At 44.2% G+C, this 17,585-nt stretch overlaps 1 protein-coding gene across 6 annotated transcripts in view; it reads left to right on the top strand.

The window, feature by feature from the left end:
• Positions 1 to 17,585, top strand: part of LOC130889281 (myomegalin-like) — a 205,545-nt gene that overhangs the window by 11,831 nt on the left and 176,129 nt on the right. Inside the window, exon 1 of one of the 6 annotated variants that reach the window (XM_057792878.1) lies at positions 9,691 to 9,865. The exons of the other annotated variants lie outside the window; for them this stretch is intronic. Coding sequence (XP_057648861.1) covers positions 9,846 to 9,865 — 20 coding nt within the window. The 5' untranslated portion in view covers positions 9,691 to 9,845. Of the gene's footprint in view, positions 1 to 9,690; positions 9,866 to 17,585 lie in introns of those variants that run through there. 6 annotated transcript variants of the gene reach the window in all.

Below are 17,585 nucleotides of genomic sequence, written 5' to 3'. Positions count from 1 at the left end.
AAAAAAAAAAAATTGAGAATTACACAGAATCAACCCAAGCCTTTTCTCCCTTCCAAAACCCCTCCGAGAAATTTGCATACCGCATTTCTTGCATGATTTCCCCTCCCCCAACATCGGATGCACATAAACAGAGGGTGTTGAAAGGCTGGGCGGGCCGTTCATGAGCAAATTACCAGCAGCTGTCTGAAGCCTTGTTCATAGTTTCCTTCTTTGAGGTTTCTGTTACAGCTGACAGACAAGGCTAGCCAGCGAAGGGGGTGGTTATGAATACACACACACACGCACACACACACACACACACACACACACACTCCTGAAACACAGAGCAAGAAAGATGTTAGGGAACCTGCTTATTCAGTTTCAGAGCATCGTCCTATGATAAGACAGGAAGCTGAGAAATGGAAATTTGGGGTCACCGGCCTAGGCCTGGAGAGCACTTTGTAGAACAAAATTAATTCATAACTGCTATTGTAGAGTCGAGGAGTTATTTGTGGTATGCAAACATCAATTTTTAAAAGGCCACGATTTATTGAAGTTTTAAAACACCAGGCAATGAATTAAATATTCGATATAGACAAACTTGTTTTGTTCTTGCAGTGACCCATCAGCTATTTCTTGTCATTATCCTTATTTTATGAAATATACAGACTCTGTAAATAGCCTAACCAAAACTACAGGGCTGGATTCTAGAGCCACTCGTCCTAGCAGCCATGCGACATTGGCTGTGCTGCCCTGCCCTTCCAGGTAAGTGGGACCCTCTGTAGTCCCTCAGGAGAGGAGGGGGAGACTCTCCCTTCTACTAGTGAAAACGAACTTTGTCCAATCATTTCTTAGTTAAAAAAAAAAAAATTAAGCTGCGTTTGATGGCACACACCTTTAATCCCAGCATTCAGGAGACAGAGGCAGGCAGATTCCTGAGTTCGAGTCCAGCCTGGTCTACAGACTGAATTCCAGAGCTGCCAGGGCTACACAGAGAAGCCCTGTCTCAAAAAACAAAAAAGCAACAGTATGAGCAACAACAACAAAAATTAGCTAACTATTGTGTCAGTTTCTGGGATGAAATGTGCTGTTTTGATAATTGTGGAACAATCAAAACAAGCTGACAATTTTTTAATAAAAGCTATAAACTTTCAATATTAAATTTGTGATAATTTTTTTTAATTATATTTATCCTTGGTGCCTACTCTTCTTTTTTTCTGTTATGCCATTTCCAGGATATCTGCAGTCACTGCATGCACGTGATTCACATACAATCATATATACAGGAAAAACATACAAATAATCAATAATTTTTAATAAAAATTACTAAGATCCTAGAATCCCCATTGAGCCAATGCAAAAGGCAGTGACCCAAAGACCTCTTCCTAGGCCTCACTGTTTCGGAGTCCCACCACTTCTACATAGTGCCACTCGGAGGGTCTAGCCTCCAACACATAGGCCTTGGGAGATGTTTAAGATCTAAAAGACTTACTTTTTCTCTCTAGAATTCTGTTAGATCTCCTTACATTTCCTTGTCTGGGTCATGGAGCACAGCATGGACACCATGCACCCACAATGCATTTGAGTGAGCTAGGAATTATTTTTCTAATTTTCCTTCCTGGTTCCTATGAGAAATTCCTGTTGGGACGCTTATTTGGATTTATTTATTTATCGCTTTGGTTTTGCTTTTTGAGACAGGGTCTCACTCAGGAGCTCTGGCTTGCTTAGAGCTTGTCACGTAGACCAGCCGGTTATCAAATTCATGAGGATCCTCTTGGGCAATTAAAGGAGTGTGCCACCACTGCCTGGGCCAGGCCGTCTTCCTTCTTAAGGTCCGCTTCAGTCAAGGGCTTTCCTCCTCTTTTTTGTGTTTTGTATTTTAACTCTGTGTATACTTGGACCTGTGGTGTGACTTAAGGAATCGTGTGCGGCTTTCCACACCAGCTTTCAATCCCACACCCAGGGCACAGCACAAGCCGTGCTGTTGGTTGGACCCACATTGACTCGAAGGAACTGAGGTAACTAAATTGTCCTTGAACTGTATCAGCTTGTGAGAGTAACTTGAAGTCCCATCAATATCAGCTATCTCCGGACTACCCCTTCTTTGTGGAAAATACAAGTCCCTTTAAAAGGCCCCTCTCTTTTTAATCCCCAAGGTTGTTTTTCATTTTCTGAAACTGCCCCTGGCCTTGAGCTCTGCGGCTATGGGCACAGCTGCCCTGCCACCTGCTGTGCTGGCTCCTGAGCACACGCCCTCCACCCAGGCCCTGCTTCAGCTACTGCCGGGCTGGGCCGTTCTTTCCACCCCTGCAGAGCCAGCCATTTCTATCCATGATACTTGGGTGCATCCATCCAGGTCACAGTTCTCCCCATTGGGTCCTCTTGGGGGCCCATTGTTGAAGGGGCTGCGGGCTGCGTTCCTGCCGCCCGGCTCCTGGCTGCGTGGCTCGCTTATGCCCCGAAATAACAACACACAAACTGTATTCATTTAAACACTGCTTGGCCCACTAGCTCTAGCCTCTAACTGGCTAATTCTCATATTTTGATTAACCCGTCTCTAATAATCTGTGTGCCTTACCAGGAAAGATTCAGCATGTCTGACCTGGCGGCTGGCTGTATCGCGTCTGCCCTGGAGCAGCATGGCGTCTGTCTGAGGCATCTGCTTCACTTCCTCTTCCTCCCAGCATTCTGTTCTGTTTACTCCACCCACCTATGTTCTAACCTATCAGGCCAAGCAGTTTCTTTATTAATTAACCAATGAAATCAACAGATTGATATATGACACTCTCACATCAGCCCATAAAACATGTAGCAGCCTTATCAACTCCAGTAGAGGAGATTTCCCCATGTGAGAGTTTATATGTACTTGTCTCTCTGTCTATGCAGGTTTCACATCCACAGATCCAACTGGCTTTATCAGAATGGTTAGGGCTAAAACTGTGTGCACGGTACACACAGACTTTTATCTTGCCATTATTTCTTTGCTGAAATTGTTTATTGATTTTGTGGGTATGGGTGATTTGCCTGTGTGTGTCTGTGCTTTGGGTGCCTGGTGCCATGGAGGCCAAAAGAGGGTGCCAGATATGCTGGTACTGGAGTTACAGACCATTGTGAGTCGCCATGTGGGTGCTGGGGCTCAACCTGGTGTAGCCAGAACAGCCATCTCTCCAGCCCCCTTGGGAGACAGTCTCGATCCGACGATAACATAATGTACTAGCTGTGTACTGTACAGTGAATGCTTCCCTTCATTCTTGTGCCGTCCTAATTCCTTTCCATCCACACTGATCCCACTTCCTGAAGAGCTGAAAGGGTAATCTTATAAATTAATTTGTAATTATCTCCACTTGACAAAAGCCACACCTACATTTCTTTCCAAAAAAAAAAAAATAATGCTCTTTTTTTACTCGGTTGGTCTGTCCCCACATCTAATGTGGGAAAATGGATCCACTAGGTTTTTAGAAACTTCTTTGTAGGGCTGGAGAGATGGCTCAGGGGTTAAGAGCATTGCCTGCTCTTCCAAAGGTCCTGAGTTCAATTCCCAGCAACCACATGGTGGCTCACAACCATCTGTAATGGGGTCTGGTGCCCTCTTCTGGCCTGCAGGTATACACACAGACAGAATATTGTATATAAAATAAATAAATAAATATTTAAAAAAAAAGAAACTTCTTTGTACAGTGGAGAGACCCACACTTAAGATTCTTGAATGCTGTTTATTTAAATGGAAGACCACCTGAGGCTCTTCCTTACATATTTTTGGAAGTCTCCATGGGTCTAACAATCACATCTTAGATTTGATTTTTGCCTTGAAGGCACTTCTTTTTGGGGGAGGAGGAGTGGTATCCCTCTGTGTATCTCTGGCTGTCCTGAAACTCACTTTGTAGACCAGGCTGTTTTCTACATTGATTTATATATTCTTTCTGCAAATACGTAGTACAGGTTTTCCCCACCCAGTTCTGTGTAATAGTTTCTTCAATGCCCTCGGAGCTCTCCCTCAGGCTCCTCAGGGTCCTTCCCCCCAGAGGCCTGCTGATGCCTGCTGTGTCTATTACACTCCCTGCCCACTTACAATACCTCACTTCTAGATATTAAGTTTAATTCCAATTATTTACTATTGTTTAGCAAAATACTCTCAAATTTATAAGCTTAACAGTAGGTGTTTTCTTATATCATGGTTAGTGGTGGTCAATAGTTCTAATAAGGTCAGAGGATGGGTGTTCCCCCATCATGGCTACATGGGCAATTGTTTGGTTTTGTCCACTTGATGGTGGCATACTAAGCCTCTGTTCTGTTCATAGTCTCCAGCCTCGCCACATTGTTTAGCAGTTTGATTTCTTATCTGGGAGACTTCTTATTGACCTAGCATTGACAGTTAGATGTCTTAACAGAACGCTATTAGTCAAGCAAGTTCCTCAAGCTAATGTAAGTTAAAGAGTAAAAAATTATAGTCTACCTCTCAATGGGAAAAGTATCAAGGAAACTGTGTCCTCCTTGGTCTTGGACAATTTACTCTGTCCCAAAAGGATATTTATCTTAACGCAGAGTTAGAGAGATGGGCAGGGCACTGGGAGGGACCAGGAGGATACCTGTTGTCTAATCAAGTCTGTGGAATGAACCACAGTGATCAGTGATGGATGCTTAGGTGTACCGTCCTCCCATCTAAGCATGCATCCATGGCAACCAGTGATGTGATGGATGTTTAGGTGTACTGTCCTCCCATCTAAGCGTGCATCCATGGTGACCAGTGACATGATGGATGCTTAGGTGTACTGTCCTCCCATCTAAGCGTGCAGAGAATGCTAGGTGTCGAAATCTGGGCAGTGTCACACATAATCGTCAGGCATGACATTCTAGAACTAAATTTACTTGTGTCCGATCTCAACTATCAACGTTGTTACTAGGTATTATACTCTATCTCCCCAGGTTCCACATAAATATTTATAAAATGGAGATAACTAGAGAGTACTTATAAAGTTAGCGCATCTACAAGAGAAGCTAGTTTAGAAGAAAGCCCGATACAGTATGTTAGACTTAGCTATTTTATTATTACATTTAAGTCACACAGCCATCCACATCAAGATAATTAGTTCCCTTCACGCAAAGTCAAGATGGAGGGAAGAAAGTCAGTACTGAAAAAATAACAGAAGGGAAGGGAAGGTACCACTGGGTGCTTGGAAATGATCAGAAAGGTTTAAAGTCAGTTCAACCAGCTAAGCTATGCACCCAGGAAAGAGCACCATACCTGGCTGAATCAATCAGCATCATCAATACAGTTTACCTCTGCTCTCATACAGAAAACATGGAGCAGGTTTATAATGGTTTATAATAAGGACCATGTGCAATACTGATCAAATTTGATCTCGGTCTCAAAGTGAGAGTGACATAGAGTTATCAGAACAGGCCAGGCTCTGCGGTAGCAAAGTCCCCAAATCTCAGTCATTTAGATATTAATTTTTTTTAAAAAGACGTATTGAAAAAAATTAGATCTATTTATTTAGTTATAATAAATAATAAAAAACACAAGCATGAGTATTTTGCCTGCACATATATCTGTGCAGCACGTGAGACCAGAGAAGGGGGTTGGATCCCCTGGGACTAGAGTTACTGACTGTTGTGAGTTGCCATGTGGGTGTTAGGAATTGAACTTGGGTCCTCTGCAAGAGGAATGAGTGCTCTTAACCCTGGAGTCAACTCCAGCCCCCAGGAACTTAATTTTTGTGATGTATTTTTACCTTATTTCAACGTAGGTCAGCAGAGAGGCCTTCATCATTGCAGTCTCTCAGAGGCCTGGGCTGGTGGAAACCTTGGCTCGGCACAATTGCTCTTCCAATATGGCGGTGGAAAACAGCTAAGGTTCATTATATTCTGATTCTTAGCATCTACACTCGACTTAGAAACGACGAGTGCCCCTCATATTTTAAAGGCCAAAGCGAGTGATGTCTCCTTTACTAAATCCTACAGTTAATTTTAAATGGGGGTGAGGAATGGTAAAAGCTAGCCTGTATCTCTTGGGGGGGGGGAATTGACAAAAATTGTGGGACTACTACATATAGTGGCCAGCAGGATATAGTAGAGTCACACAGATACCTACCCTCCGCTCCTGCACTCTTTGATATAGTAGAGTCACACAGATACTCAGGATACAGTAGAGTCACACAGATACTCAGGATATAGTAGAGTCACACAGATACTCAGGATATAGTAGAGTCACACAGATACTCAGGATACAGTAGAGTCACACAGATACTCAGGATACAGTAGAGTCACACAGATACTCAGGATATAGTAGAGTCACACAGATACTCAGGATATAGTAGAGTCACACAGATACTCAGGATACAGTAGAGTCACACAGATACTCAGGATACAGTAGAGTCACACAGATACTCAGGATATAGTAGAGTCACACAGACAAATGTTCCTCAGGCAGATGCTGTTTCTTCCATATGGGTTCCGGAACAAGAGGTCTGTGGAGCAGACAGCCCACAGTCAACCCAACTACCCGTCAGCCACAGGTCCCTGGGTGTGAAGTCTGCAGACGCCAGAGCCCTGAGGTCTCTGCTAAGCCGCACTGTTTCAGCAGGAAGATGATTGACACACAGTGACTCCCCTCAGAGGGATGTCCTGTAGACTGGATAATGCTTCCCAAGTAAGCTTAATTGATTGATTGATCAATCGATAATTAATTAATAAGACTTATTAATGAGGATTATAATAAATGTAAAGAAAAGTGAGATGCCATTAGATTATATATACTAAGTAGTAACAGAGACCCAAACTGACTTATATCTATCACATTATTTCTCTATTATATAAAATTAATGATAAATTTTACTGCTATTGAGCTACATGTAAGATGATAAAGTTGGGGTCATTTTACCCCAATAGTATTATGATCTAGTTATCTCAAAAAATAATTTGCCTTAGTCTGTTCCTGTTGTTATAACAAAACACCTTAGACTTCATCATTTATAATAATAGAACTGTGTTTTTCACAGTTTGGGAAATAGGTTAAGATTCATTCTGTGCTGAGGACTGGCTCTCTGCTCTCAAGAGGATCCCTATTTTGTATGTCCTTCTGACAGAACACAGGCTATCTCCTGACATGGTGAAAGAGACAGAGAAAGAGAAAGAGACCAGGGCACTTTCTTCAACCTCTTTTTATAAGAACACCAATCCAGTTCTTGAGAATATAACACTCGTGCCTTAATTATCTGAAGACCACTCTCGGGTCCACTCTTTCTGTTCCAATATAAAAGGGATCCGTACATTCCAAATACAGCATAATTAGAGAATGACAGAATAGAGGCAGAAAAAAGTTCACTAAAGTATTATTTGACACTAATATTAGAAATGGCATGCCTATTCAACAAAATAATATTATTAAGTAGGTTACTGATTTTGATCGTTTAAAGCATATATAAAAATATAGCATAATCATTGGAGTATAAATATGAACAGTTCCTGAAAACATGAACAAATATCTAGCAAGTGGAAAGGGGAGATTGACTATGTAGATCTAAGCTGTAATTACAGCTTTATAAATATGCACCAACCAAACACGACTAAAAGTAACCTGGAGAAACATAAGCATTTCTGCTGGATTTGTGCTATTTAGACAAGTGCTTTCCTTTTGAAATTTAAGAAAAAATGAAAGTGTTTAGATGCCAAATAAGTCTCTTTCCTCACGAAAACATTTATGTGTGTAAGTGAGCTCATGCTTGCTTTGAAAGTCCATTTTTCAAAGACCAGGAAGAGATTCATAAGCTTCAAACATCGACTATCACTAGGTGTTAAGAGTTATTTTATTTTCTACATAGTTTTCTGTAACTTCTGAATGGTCGGCGATAAATATGTTATACATTTTTGTGGTAGCTGAAAAGAAGCCCTTTCAAAAACACACAAGTCTATTTATTGAGCCTGGCTTCCTGGAGGCCACCATTCACCTAGATAGCGTGTCTCTCTGCTAAAGCAGTGCACGTCTGGCTGTAGACAGAATCTCTCTCCACAGCTCAACAGCCCATAATTTGATTTCAGACACAACTAAATATAGCATCAACTTTTGGAAAGCTGAGCTCCCTGCCCCTCCCACAAGGCAACAGTAGATTCTTTTCAAGACAGGTGGCTTGTGGGTCTTGCCTCATGTCAAACTGGACCTTAATTTTGTCTCCTCCTGGTAACATTTTAAATGAACAGAAGGGGAGAAAAGATTCTAATCTCAAGAGCAGTGTGGTTTTCGCTGCAAACTGAGCGTTGGGATGGGAAGATTCTGGACTAGAACATTTTCAAACAGTTCCTCTGAAACCCGGTGTATGTTACGAGGTCCTTCCCTTCCAGGCTTCCTATTGGTGATGAGAACTAATAAAAGACCCTGGAGGTGTTGGCAATTTCTTGCCACAGTACTAGCTCTTGGCGGTTCCACCAGCACTCACTTATGCCGGCTCTCTCTTCTGAGTCTAATTGCAGGACTTCCTGAAAGAATGTATTCCTTCTAGAAAAGCTTTGTCCATCTATCTTTGGAAATTTGGAGAGCATAGCTTTGGGCCATGCTAGTGGCCTTAGCAGAGCCTGAGCAAAGTCGAGCCTTCTTATTCTCAAATGTGGCATCCACAAAGTAAATCGACATCACCAAATACAGGTGTTATAAAGCTTTTTGAAATTAAAAGGCCAGCGGTAAAGCTAATGATAACAGTGATTGTGTGACTTAATAAAAAGGTTTATTTCAGAGTTAAAAGGGAGCTCCAGGAGGCTAGCCGTCTAATTACAGTATGTCTGTCTGTTTAAACATTGGTACTTATGTAGATGCACAGGATCTGGGCAGACCCCTCCTTGGAAGCAAAGGCTTTCCCTGTGATCTCAGAACAGCCACGGTAGAGAGTCCGCGTCCTGGGGACCCCTCTGAAGTCTCTGAAGGCGTTTGGAGCATTCTGGGATGTTCAGGAGCCCTCTGCATCCTGGGAACTTCTGGTAGAGCCCGGTTGCTGTGGGAACTAAAAAGCAAGGAGGCAGAATAGTGCAAAACCGGGCCTGTATTGAGATGGGGTGCTAAAAAGGCTGCACGGTTTGGTTCGGAGGGTTGCTTCCTGGACAAGTTTCTGCCCGTAGATGGCTGGTGAAGCTAAAACGTGTCTCATTTCTCACATCTCAAATCACCTGTGTTTTTGCCGCTCTAGTAGGTACAACTGAATTTCCTTCTTAGACCCCATCTCTGGCTCGGAGGTTACCTGTGTGTGGGTGGTGACGGCAGCGCAGGGGAAGATCACCTTTTCCAAGGTACGCCCTTGCAGTTGGCTGGTTTTGTCCAAAGCCTCTCACTGGGATGAGAAAGGGAACAGAGAGTAGGACGAGGGTCATCGAAGGCTACTTCTGAGGCCATCATTCCTCCGAGTCTACAAGAGGGGCGGTGGAAGCCGGAGGGTGTGTGCCTCGGCGTGTCACCTGGGCGGGTCCTGGGTTGCAGGGAGCCCCGCCTCCGCTCACTCGCGGTTGACAGCTCAGCTGGTGCGGATCAGCTCGTGCCAGCCAGTCGCGTCTCAGCCTGGGAGCGAGTGCGCCCGCGGCCTGGCCTCGGCCGCAGCAGCAGCAGCGTTCAGCCACCTCCCGAGAACAGTCCCTGCCTTGTGCCGGGCGCACCGTTAGCTGAGGGCGCGGCCCCGGCCGATCTACTCTCTCTCTCTCTCTCTCTCTCCAAAAAGCAGAGAGCAGATCTCTGTCCTCTGCCGGGCGCCGGCGCCAAGAGGAGCTGGGGAGGAGGAAGAGACTCGGGCTTTTTGCGCTGGAGACTCCTGGGCAAGGCTTGGTATCTTCCCGGGCTGTGGCCACCCCCGGGTGAGAGGCGCCCCGAGAGCGAGGAGAGCGCCTGGAACATGGAGCAGACCTGGGCCAGGTAGGGAGCGGCTTCTCCATCGCCGCCTGTGGACTTGGGGTCCCTGACCTGTTCCCTCCCCCTGCCGCCCCTCACCATTAGAGGCCTCTGAAAGCTCTCTTTTCTGTCCGATTGCGAAAGCTCCCTTTTCTGTCCGATCGCCTCCCTGGTTCCCAGGCCACCTCTCCCAGCCTCCAGCACGCGCTCTGCTCTCTGGCATGTCCCTAGCTCGGTGACTCTCCTTTCCACCTACTCCTGACGTCAAAACCGCCCGGGGTTGCCTGGAAGTTTTTCTGCAGCCCTGAGTCCGCTTATCTTTTCCTGAACTGGAAGGGTTTTTCTCTAGAGACTGGAGAGACTCCAGTAGGCTTCCCCCAGGACACCTTTAGTTTCCGGCACTTTTAACGTGTGGGTTCGTTCTCACGCAGCCACGTTTTCTACCTCCATCCACCTCACCCTTCCCTAGCCACATGCCAACAACCCAAGGAGGCCAGCATGGCTCATCTCCAGAGCCTCCAGGCTGAGCTCACTGTGGGCGAGGGGAAGGAAAAGGGTCTGGGCATCCTCCACTGCCCAGGCCGAGGCCAGGGCGGGTCTGGGGTAGGTCAGTTTGCGGGATGGTGGTGGAATACTGTTTTCTCCACATCTCATTATTCTCTAAATATTCTTCAAAATGAAGCTCCTACAAGTGATTGATATGGATTAGAGACCCTGTTAGGTTTTTGTTTGTTTGTTGGCGAGAGTCTCTGGGTGTGGGAAGACTGTATCCCATATATGTTTTTTGCTTGTTTGTTTTTGTTTTTCGAGACAGGATTTTTCTGTGTAACAGTCCTAGCTGTCCTGGGACTAGCTCTTGTAGGCCAGGTTGGCCTCGAACTCTGGAGAGATTCACCTGCCTCTGCCTTCTGAGTGCTGGGATTAAAGGTGTGCATTACCACTGCCCGGACCCAGAGAGGTTCTTTATCACCAGACTTTAGCTTTGGGGATATTGGCATGGGGCCACAAGACTGTTCTGACTCCTGAGACAGTGAAAATTACAAACACAGAAAATGAATTGGGGTTCAACAGTAATCATGCAAAAAATGGGGTTTTCCAGTTGATTGTTCAACAGAGTGAAGAGTGTATGGTGAATTTTGAAGAAAGCACGAATTGCACACAGGGTGCGTTGGTGGAGGAAGTGAACTTTCTCCGTGTGGAAGGTCAATCATCCTTTATTGTCTGTTCTCCTAGTAAACTGTGCTCTGTTTGGGGCTTCATGGGATTTTAAAAAGAAGTGCAGACAACAGACAGGGTGGGGCTCAAAGCCCTGCTTTGAGGGTTGGCCAAGAGACCTGGGACTCTTACGTCTGGAGAGAGGGAGGGTAGGCCAGCACTATTCAAAGATCTGATGAGCAGTTGGTGGTAGGGGATTAGATGAGTTTAGAATCTCCTAAAAGGAGGAACAACAGATGGATGGAGCAAGTTTCAAAGAGGCAAGGTATGGTTCCACGGCAGGAAACACCCATGAGACATTGGGCTGCCCAATCCGGGAAGATTACTGACCCTGGCTCTATTCAGGCAAAGGTCAGGAGTACCTGAAGGGGAGGAGAGTGAGTGTATCAGGGACTATTGTATTCTGTCAGTGTTTCCCTAATCTTAAAAACGTAGTCACTGTGGAGCTAGGGAGACAACTCAGTCAAAAAAGGAAGTACTAGTCTTGCAAGGATGAGGACCTGAGAATTTTCCCCAGGACCTACATTTAAAAAAAAAAAAAGGCAGCTACGTATGGAACAACATATAGACCAGTAAAAGGCATGCTCTCAGTGTGTGTGTGTGTGTGTGTGTGTGTGTGTGTGTGTGTGTGTGTTTGTAGAGTACCTGGAGAATGACACCCCAACTGCCTTCTGACATACACATATATGTGCATTCACACACACAATTATGCACACACACACACAAAGTAATTGTGTCAAGGTCTCACAAGTCACAAACTGAATGCATGAATATGATGGGCAACAGATCAAGAACCATGCCTGCACTTATGAAATCTGTCTTACTTATGCCTCCTAGGTTATGGTTGCCCCAACTTTAGCACCATAGCTTAATTTTATCTAGGTTTTTTGTTTGTTTGTTCATTTGTTTGTTTTGCTTTGGTTTGGTTTTGATTTTCTGCAACATAGTTTCTCTGTGTAGCCCTGACTGCCCTGAAACTTGCTCTGCAGAGCCGGTTGGCCTTGAACTCACAGAGATCTTTCTGCCTCTGCCTCTGCCTCTGCTTCTGCTGGGATTAAAGGCTCGTGGTACCACCACACAGGGTAGTTTTATCTAGTTTTAAATTTCATGTAAATCGAGTTAAGCATGAGCTTTCATGCAGCTTTTTTCCCCCACTTATTCTTATGCCTTTGGGCTTCTTTAACACTCCTGTGTACAGTTGTGATTGATCTATTCTTTCTTCTAAGATTCTATTGTGTGTTAACATATCGGTTTACTTGGGGACTATCAAATTTGGGGCTAGCAAGATGGTGATGTCATAAACATTTTGTACATGCCATTTGTGAATGTGTGTGCATATTTTTACTGCGCAAACAAGTAGAAGTAGGATCGTTGGGCAGCAGGAGCTGCATGTTCAGCTTTAGGAATACTACCAAATTGTTTTATAAGAGGTTTCAAAAGCGGTTTCTAAAAACAAGGTATCCAAAGGGGACACGGCGAAAAATGCTTCATCTCACTAATCATCAAGACATCAGAAAATGCTGATTGCCGCCAAGGTGGATAGCCACACTATTAATAAGCCCAAACCCACAATATGAAATGCATTTACAATGCAACCAAACACACTCGCAAAGCTCCATGTGACAATACCTAACCTTACCATGGTTTTATACTCAGCTATTTCCCATGTTATTTCTTTAGAAAATCAGTGCTGATTGTGACTCATTTTATTTTATCAACTAAGGGGTCACAGTTGTAAAGAAAAAAAATCCTGGAGTTACAGATGATGGCTCGTGACTCAGATCCTTAACTCACAAGTCAGATCAGTTTATAAACATCTTGGAAAAAAGAACCCCAAACAGCCACACTGTGCTAGACGCTAAGCGTAAAACAATGAATGAGACTGCCTCTGCCTTTGAAGGCTTCCTATTCACATAGTCTATAATTTTAGTTGTTTGTTTATTTATTTATTAAGGGTCTCACTGTGTGATCCAGGCTGGCCTTGAACTCATGATACCCCATCCTACCTCCTCCCCCATTGTCTGTAATTTTAAGAGAGTGAAATGAAGAGGGAGATATACATTGCCTACTCTTATAGTTTCCGCTCTCAACATGACACAAACCTTGAGTCACCCGGGAAGAAGAACCCTCAACTCAGAAGTTAACTTAATCAGACTGGTCTGTGATCTTATCTTTGAGGCATTTTTAAATTGTTAGTTGATGTAGGAAGGCCCAATCCACTGTGGGCAGCACCATCCCTAGGCCCATGGACCCGAATTTCATAGGAAAGCCAATTGAGCAAGTCAGCGGGAACAAACGAAGAAGTGAGGCTTCTCCATTTTTGTTTTGCTTCAAGATCTTGCCCTGAGCTCCTGTGTTGGCTTCTCTCAACAGTTGACTCTAACCTGTAAAGTAAAATAAGCCTGTGCTTCCCAAGTTGCTTTTGGCCATGATGTTTATCACAACAAAGAAACTAGAGCAGCTGCTGTGGGAATACATTGGAAAAGCACAACCTGAAGGATGCTGGGAAGGAAAGTTGTCCGCAATTGCTGACATCTATTGAGTTTTCAATGGGGGTTGATTCTTTGAACCTGTGATTTAGCCTAATCCTCAAAGCAAATATGGTAAAAAGCTGTCATATACATTTTTCAAGACAAAGAAATCAAACTTAAGAGATAATGATTCATTCATCTGGTGTAGCACAAACAACTCATGAAGAAATGAGAACTCAGACGCTCTAACTCCCTAATCCGAGTTTTTTGTTAGTTTGTTTTGTTTGAGTTGTGCCTTGTAGGTGACTTGGTATCTGAGTTGGTTTTGAAACCGAGTACTTATGTTGGTTTCTTTTAAACTTATAAGTAGGCTTAAGACTGTGATTCGATCCCCAGATTTCATTCTAGGAAAGTGCCCTTCCCCAGAGGGGCTTCACACAATCCCTGTGCTCTTTTGAAATGGCTTCATGAAGCCTAAGCTGGCCTTGAATTTCTTAGTTTCCATCTCCCAAGCACTGGGATTACAAGCAGTTGCCCCTCATGCCCAGCTTCCTCATGCTCTTATCTTGCTCAGTCTAGTCACAAAGGACCAGGGTGTTGGAATTTAAGTTTTCAGTTAGGTCCGCTCTGACAGCTGCACGTCGCCTGCCTCTCTGCAGCCCTGTGAGCATTCTTCTCTACCGAGGTTTCTGACCTGACTTTTGCCACTTTGCTAAGTCACCTGTGGAGAACGTGGTGGTTGGTTCTCCAAAAGCAAATTTCCGTGAATATAGTGAATATGCTGGCTTTTCAAAATGCTGGTTTGCCTCCAGTCAACTGATGAACCTCACAGTTAAGAGCTGTTGAAGGAATACTTCATGGAGATTACGGAGAATTTGATTGGGAGGTTAAGCTTCCTCGTGCAGTGAACCTAACGGAGCAGACTGTTGTCCTGAATATTTAGTGTCTTCTTACCTAGACTGGAAACTCACTATGACTTCTGCTTTAGAAACTGGGTTTTCCAGGGTCACATTTGGATTCGTTTTCTGTTACCAAAAACAGTGGCTTATGACACCTAAAGTGTGGAATGTTGGAGGTCAAAAGTCTGAAAACCAGCCTTTAAAACTAAACTCAAGGTGCTGTTGAGTCTGTGTTTTTTTTTTTTTTTTCTGGAGCTCAAGGGGGGCACCCATTCCTTGCCCTTTCCAGCATTTGGAGACCCTCAGCATTCCTGGCACAGAGCACTAATCCAGCAAGGACATCACTCTGGCTGCTGTTTTTACCATCACATCCCCTGTCATTCCAACATCCCTGTGTCCATCTTAGAGGGACCCCTGTGACTACTTTGGTACCAGACAAACAGTCCAAGTTCATCTCTTTTCATAGTCACATCTTTGAAGTGCCTATGGCCATGTAGAGTGGCATGTTCAGAAACTCTGGTGATAGGAATGTGGACCTCCTTGGGTGTCATTGCTCAGTCTGCCACACTGCTTAGTACTGGAAAAGTCATTACAAATTCTCTTCCCTTTTTGGGTGGAAAAGTTCTTGTTTGTGGCATATGGAGACGCTGAGTAAGTCGGGCAAGTCATATGTGACTCTTATACACGTTGCCTTAACAAACAACTAAAAGAAAGACAGCCTGTCCCTATTTAAGAGCAGCCTTAAAGATGGAAGGCTAGAAGCCAGGCAGTGGAGGCTCATACCTTTAATCTCAGCATTCAGGAGACAGAGGCAGTTGAACCCCTGTGAGTACGAGGCCAGCCTGGTCTATGAGGTGAGTTCCAGGACAGCCAGGGCTGTTACACAGAGAAACCCTGTCTCACAAACAACAAGAAGAAAAGATGGAAAATTAAGAAAGAACAACATATTAGTAGTCTCTTGTTTCATTTACCCTGTAATTAGATCCAATAAACACAAGCATTACTTGTATCTGCCTTCCAAGGCTGTGAAAATCTGGAGAAGGAGAGTAACAGCCAAGAAAAAATCAATGGTCCGGTTTCAGGATTTGATTTTACGTCTTTGCCATGTAGTTAAAGTGAAGCTTGAAGTAAGGCCAGATTCACATCAACCGTTGTGTGCGGTACCCACCGGGTCACCCTGGCAGCCCTTGTCCTCCCCTTCGCTAACTCTCAGCCTGGTAGAATTCACGTGAAACACCAAAGAGTCCTGTTGACAAAGGAATAGTTAGAGCCGGGGATGGCATTTTGCCCCATTGTACAGATGTGGCTGCTGAGGGAGGGTATGTGAGTTTTCCCTGTTCAAAATTAGCATGCATGGCAGTCAGACGATGCCAGTGTCCTGCTTGTCTGGTGTTCTGCATGAAGCATTTTCGTATCAGGAAAATGCTCGCTTTCCCAACTCTATTACTGAGATATCTTTAGACGGCGGATCCTGTTGAATATTCATCAGTGCTAGCAATTAATTTTCTGCGTTTTGAGAAGGAAAATCTCTGCCTTGGCAACGGCACTACACTTGGCCGTGGCTTCGGGACTTTGTCTCAGTCACCGATTTTACTCTTTCTTCCACAAACCAGATCAGTGTAGGGTACTCACCCCCCTCCTTTCTGCTACTAAGGCTGGGTACAGAAGGCAGGGAAGATTGCTTTTGCTCTGGAAGGGGGAGCTGGCTGCGTTTCTTCACAGCGTCCTCTCATCCTGGTCTCTCTCTTTGCTATGACCCCGCTCACCATTCAGAGGACGTCTTGAGACACGGCCCACAAATCCAGCCACCTTATAAATAACACTCCTAGCTGGGCTCGGGACGTCTCACATGTTGTCTCAGGCAAAAATTCAAATAACATTTAAAGTTAGAATAAAAGTCCAAAATAAAAAAAGATGTCATGATGACCCAAGGTGAACCTACCTACTCCTATTTTAAACCTTTCAGATGTATGGGCCCTGTGTTCCCGCTGTCTCGCAGCATCTTCCGGGTTCTCTGGTCAGCGAGACGAATAGGATGCGATGTTTTTTCTGAGCCCTCATAACCAATCATTTTTGTTCATAGACTATTTAAAATGAATTTTACAATAGTAACTGCAACTTGCATCTTCACAACACCGTAATAGTCTACGGGACTTTCTGCTAACTTGTCTCATGGCCCTCCCATCTTGGGCTTGCTACCCTCTGTGCAGTATTCGTTGTGTGGAATAACATGTCATGTGGCATTATAATATGCCGCTTAGGCATTTCCCATTCCCAGGCTTGCAGTTGTCTACCTTCAACTATTATAAATACCCAGTAACTACCTGGATGCTGAAAACATCTTCTTTCATGTGATTTTTTTTCTTCTTTTTTTGACAATCGATGTTCAGAAGTGGAACAGCAAGATTAAACATTTCCGGGTTTTGAAAATACACTGGATGTTCCTGTGGGTTGTATGAGCATATAGCAGAAGGATTTACTGCTGGTTAAATGTCTCTTCAAGACCCATATTCCCATGTGGGAGGGGGCGGGAAGGTAGAGAAAGAGGATGAGCTGGGATACATCAACACAAACTGTCGTATCTCTAGATACATCGATAGCAACATTCCTAACTTTTTCCGTTCTTTGGGGAGAAAATGCTTTGTCGTGGTTATTCATCTCTGCAGTATTGTGTGCTAAGACAGTAATAGACATAACTTATTGATATAAGGCAATAAAAGTAGATTTGGGTGGCAGTAAAATTCTGCATAGGATGTGTTAGGATGCCTACTGCAAGAAAAAAGAAAACGTTATATTTGCTTCTGGACCTATGTGTGTTACCCTTTGTATACTGCTTCTGGACTAAGTCAATGTATGCTTTGTAGCAGAAGGAAATGTACATTGTATGCACTAAGTTACAATGTGTAAAATTTCAACCGTTAGCTTCAAAAGAGTCTTCTGTGCTTTCCTTGAGCATTTGCAGGTTATTAGCGTCCCAGGAATAACATTGCCAGCAGCCCTAGGGAGCTGGTTATATAGCGATTGCCGCTTCGTTCACCCTGTTCTAAAATTATTATGTGTGGGCCTTAATATACCAGCTGTTCCCACCCACACACCTAGCCTTGCCTTTGCCCGGGTAACAGTTTATCCTGCTGTGGTTAGCTTAGTCACTGCCTCCTT

The sequence above is a fragment of the Chionomys nivalis genome, chromosome 18 (assembly GCF_950005125.1).
Source record: "Chionomys nivalis chromosome 18, mChiNiv1.1, whole genome shotgun sequence".
NCBI lineage: Eukaryota > Metazoa > Chordata > Mammalia > Rodentia > Cricetidae > Chionomys > Chionomys nivalis.
The sequence above is the reverse complement of the archived record's forward strand: the minus strand, read 5'-3'. Positions and strand labels throughout refer to the sequence as shown.